Source organism: Amborella trichopoda, chromosome 10 (assembly GCF_054954075.1).
Source record: "Amborella trichopoda isolate Santa Cruz 75 chromosome 10, AtrichopodaSantaCruz75HAP2 v2.0, whole genome shotgun sequence".
In the NCBI taxonomy this organism is placed as follows: domain Eukaryota; kingdom Viridiplantae; phylum Streptophyta; class Magnoliopsida; order Amborellales; family Amborellaceae; genus Amborella; species Amborella trichopoda.
In genome coordinates, this window is record NC_142345.1 from 4,385,035 (window position 1) to 4,390,340 (window position 5,306).

General features: G+C 34.8%; 1 protein-coding gene across 1 annotated transcript; it reads right to left on the reverse strand.

The window, feature by feature from the left end:
• Positions 1 to 1,090: 1,090 nt before the first annotated feature.
• Positions 1,091 to 4,006, reverse strand: LOC110007318 (uncharacterized). Its single transcript, XM_020667588.2, has 2 exons — positions 3,731 to 4,006; positions 1,091 to 1,597 (listed from the first exon to the last, which is right to left on the reverse strand). The coding sequence occupies exons 1-2, from the start codon at positions 3,883 to 3,885 to the stop codon at positions 1,243 to 1,245; spliced, it is 510 nt and encodes a 169-aa protein (XP_020523247.1). The 5' UTR covers positions 3,886 to 4,006; the 3' UTR covers positions 1,091 to 1,242.
• Positions 4,007 to 5,306: the final 1,300 nt, after the last annotated feature.

The following is a 5,306-nucleotide window of genomic DNA, read 5'->3' on the forward strand; positions in this document are numbered from 1 at the left end:
CCAGCCATGCACCAAGAACCTTAGGTGCCTTGAGGTGAAAAATTGCATACATGTGTTCTTCAAAAACACATCTATGCAGATATTGGTGTTGATGTTGTATTTGTTTTGTATTCATGTGTTATGTCTAACTTTTTCTATGGAAATATATATGCATGAATGTTGAAACACATTCAAAACTTCAAATCATTAAGTCAAAAACATAATCAAGTCCATGGTATATTAGCCTCCAACTATCCAATCCAAAATGAGTATGGCATACTCCATACTGGTACATGAACACGATCACAAATAGAAAAGATGAAATACAATAGAGAGGTATGAAACCAATAGCCCAAATGTCTAATACAAGAGGAAGCTTCCTCAAACCTTATATTTTTTTTTTTATTCACATAAATATCAAAATCAATCGAGGGTTTTTTTATTTTAAAAAAGCTACATCCATGGCCTCGGAGAGTAGAAATCCACTATCACAATGAAGATTACAGTTTTAGATTCCAAGATATATACTTCTATCTAAACATTGGTAAAAACCCCCCACCGCTATCCCCTTCTAAATCCGCTCTCTCGATTGAACAACACTGTCGATCAATATCTTTTTTTCCATCGCAATACCGTTACTGAAAAAATAACCTCGAATATAAATAACAATAGGGATTATCTACAAAGAGACCATTTATCTTTTGTACAATATTACGAGTATATGCATATAAGCATATATTGATAACTCAATCGGACATTAATAAAACAAACAAAGTTTATGGGCATGACAAAGAATTGATACACTCTTCACTATTTCTTTTTTAAACTATTAACATGCTCCGAATCATCACCATTGTTAAAGCTTTTTTCCAACTAATTGGGATCGGCTTCACGAATAATTAGAATACTAGACTATTTTGGGATTGCACACCAACAACTTAATGAAGTCTTATGCCAATTAGGGGGATCGTGAAGAAATGTTAATAGAAATAAACCATATAAGAAATAGGACAATAGCTACAACTTATTTCCAACATTGCAAGGGCTTCAAAAAATAAGACACACATCACATTAGCAAATATAGAGATCTGCAACTAATTAAATTCAAAGATGACGCAGAGAATGCAGATGGTATATTAGTGGTTCGGAAACCATTTTTTTCAATGGTTCTTGATAAAAAAACTTCTCAAGTCCACGAACCATACCAAGAGAGACAAAAGGAAGGCTAAAAACCCAAGAAAAAAAATAAAAGGATCAAAGTCCTCAGAAACTGGAACTGCCTTGCTTAGTGTACTTCATTTCGATCCAGAGAGCTTGGTCCTCCTTGGGCAGTAACAAGAATGCCGCACTCGCATTGACATTTGCAATGATATCATCATATGCTAGTAAGCAGACTCTTCGATCAAGGCCTTCAAACTTCAAAAGAGTATAATAGACCTCTTTGATATGGGGGTTTGAAACAGGTTTTCTGAAATTGTCGAGTGCAGTGACTATTGTGTTCAAGGGCGCAGCCAGTTTCTCAACTGCAGCCAAATTAGCATCGCATTCGATCTTTTCTTCATGTTCGGCTTCATGCTTTTTACCAGGCATGGTAAAAGATTGATCACTGGATAAGGACCTAGAAAAGTACCAATAGTAGCAACTTTCAATTCCACCTTTGTAACGAGAGTGCATATATTTCAGTGAGTTCCAATGGAAAGGCAAAACACTCATGACAACACGTAGGAATGGGGTTGAGGTCAAAGTGGTAGCACTACCTGTGACTCGGCTACTGGTCTCGGTTCCATTCCGACCAATACTAACCCTTTTCAAGAACTATTTTCAAGAACTATTAACGGTTTCAAAATTTACTAACCCACTACTAACAGTTAACGTTCAAATTAAAATAAAAATAAATAAAAAAATAAAAAAATAAAAAAATAAAAAAATAAAAAAAACACTCATGTAAAAATTCTCATGTAGTCACAGAGAACACATGTTGTTTTTTCCCCATGTCACCAAGGGAAGTTCATCATTAGGTAAAAGTCCCCAGAAAAAACCAGCGTTGAAAGAGAGTGCCTATCATTGGGAGCAACATCTAGCTCCCAGAAGACATTTTTGTTATATATGAAAGAGAGAACTTTAATTTTTAATTTCTGATTTCCCTGGTAAAGAAAGTGTTCAAGTTCAAGATATTTCGTATACAGTCTTTCATCAAGGAGAATAACAATGAATGACCTGAGTAATCATACAGCAAGAAATCAACCAAGTAAAAATTGGAGTATAGAGTTCATTAGACTTGTTCCGAGCAGTCACACGAACATTGAGCCCACCAATTTCACAACTAGGCATCACCCATTACTTGGGTGTTTTCTGAAATCCAGATGAAATTTCCAATTTTTTTTTCGGAAACTATGAAAATAATAACCCAATTCACTGGTAGAGGATTCTTTTTCTCAAATAACAGGTTTCGAGTTTTAAAATAAATCAGCACTGAAAAAGTTTTAATAGCATTGTCACAGAAAACACTGTTTTAACTTTCTTAATTAGTAAAACAATTCACAAATCTAAAAGGGCTTACAAGGCTAATATATTCACTATAATAACCCAGAAGGCAAACTTACCAAAGCATAACTCATCTGGCTATCTTAATATCTAGACAGAAAATGGTTACAGTCAATGTCTTTAAACTTGGCTCGAGCTGGACTTGGCCCCGGGGCCAAGCCGAATACCTCTGCCGAGTCCGAGTGCGCCCAGCCGAGTGAGCGTAAGACACCAAAAAATGTTAAAGACATAAAATTTTTAAGTGTTAAAAATAATTAAGAACCAGGAAAACAAAAAAAAAAAAGGAGTAATAGAGTTCATTAGAAGTCCAAAAGTACATAAAAGATGATAATTGAAACTTTGATTTATACCTATAAATATTCAAAAGTACAAATTGGAGTATATTAATAGAAAACTTCCCAAATCATCCTAAAGACTATGTAAATAATCTAAAAGAATATTTTAAAATCATTTAATTAAGATTTTTAACAAAAACATGTATTTTTAACCAGTTTAAACATGGGTCAAGCCGAGTCCTGAAACACTGGTTCCCATTAAGTAAAACCAGGAGAAGAATCCAAATAGAGAAGAAACCAAGGGCGCACTCTCTATGGATTTACACCATTTACACCCTCTCATCCCTGCCCCTACTTTGTAAGCACTCTCTATGGATTTGCCCCCCTTTGCTCTCTTTCTCTCTCTCTCTCTCTCTCTCTCCATAAATCCATATACGTCGCCATGGAACCTCCCCCACGAACATCAACCACAACTGGCGAGAAGATACAACATCAAAACATATGAAGCGCGGCTTCTTCCCTCACCCCATCATGATGAAGTGCTCAAGGTGAGGAGTTGCAGAGGATGTTGGAGGTGCTCAAGGTAACCAAGTGGAATTCGTTTCTTTGATTCATTTTCTGAACAGTTTTGAAGTTTATTAAGTTTTTGTGAAGCTTGGTGAACAGGGGAAGAGAGAGAGAGAGAGAGAGAGCAAACTCATCTCAAAGCCAAAAACCCATTTCAAAATTTGCATAATATCCAAAGGTTCACACGAAAACAGGCATGGAATAACCCATATCAAAACATTCGAGAGAGAGATGGGGACCAAAAGCCATCTCAAGAGACTGACAAACAAAGAGACCAAGACCCATGTTATAAGAGAGAGAAACCAAAAGCAACCTCAGCTTGTCGGTAGAGAGAGAGAGAGAGAGAGAGGGATGGATGAATGTACCTGGTATTGTGGTAGCAGAGCGAGAGAGCAGGGTTTCTTAATGGCGCCAGCGAGAGAGAGAGAGACAGTAGGGTTTCGCTTGATTCACAACTATGGTTGAAATATGGTTTTGGCGGTATGATGAGGTAACGTTTTTCCATTTCCTGCCTGTTCATTGCATACCCAAACGTCGAAGATTGAGCATTTCCTGGAAATCTATTCCAACGCTGTAGATCTTCAAGTTCCTATGGCTTTAGGAAATGGCCACATGATCATCAATATCATAAGTCTTTTTCCAACTTAATTGGCTTCAGCTAATAATGCTATTTAATTTTTATATAAATCTTTATTTGTCATGTTCTATTACCTTTTTGTATTTTTTGAAGTACTCATTTAAGTTTATTTTTTCTCATTTTATCACACTTCGTGGACTGTGATCTCAAAATTTGGGATGGGACCATAGTTATTAAGACTAAACCTAAGTTCGATAGGTCCAACCGCTCACTAGTTCTTTAGCGATTTTGGTCTAGAGTACAAAATAGGGTTTGGTAAAAAAATAATAAGCCAGTTTGATCCAGAGTAACAAATAGGGTTTGATCCAGAGTAATAAATAGGGTTTGATAAAAATATAGCCGGCTAGTTTAGTCTAGAGTAAAAATAAAGTTCTTTAAACAAATGGGTCAAAACTAATCTTTAGACGGGTCTAATTTTGACCGTTTAACTATCTAAACAAAATTGACAACTCTTTTTTTTGTATATTATGTATTTTTAAATTGATATTTATATTTTTTAATAATTTTTCAAACTCAAATCAACCTGATCTGATTGACAGTTGGACTTGTTTTGATTGAATCAAACACATTTTTAGTTGAATAGCTGGCTCGAGCATCCACTGGATTAGACAATACCTTGATGTGGACATTGAATTGCTAGATCAATTAAATTTGGTGCTATTTTGGAATTCCAAATCAACTTTTTTGGTAGGAAATATATTTGCTCCAGTTTAGTTTAGTGAGCTTTTGGCTTCTCAATCCATCAAAAATATGGATTTGCTGCACGGCTTCGAAGTGTTGCGTGCGGTTACGGGCAGTGTGCCCATACTTAGCAAGTTGGCTGGAGTTTTTCCAAAACTTTTTCTTGATAAAAATATTAAATATGCTTTTGTTATTTTTGAAAAAAAAAAAAAAATCTTCACTATTTTATTGTCCTTCAAATTCATTTTTTTTTTAAACGTCTTTTGCCTGCATGAAATATTTGGAATTTCGTAACGAGATGAGCTTAATGTAATACACTTACCGTTAAAAAATAAGAAAAAGAGATGAGCTTACTAAAAAAATGAGATTAAATCAAGACGCCTGATTTAAGCAAAATTTTCATATTTCTACACAAAGCCATACTTAAATAATATACACACACAATGAGATTATTTACTTTTGATACAAAAATTTCATAATTATTAATGACTCGTTAGATGTGAAACGATGTGTCATTCATTGAGCACAAAGTCTAAAATAAAATTTCTTGAATGTTGTGACGTAGTTCAATCTATTGGATTTAATATGGAATGACTAAAAATGCTTACGACCTTCTTATAACA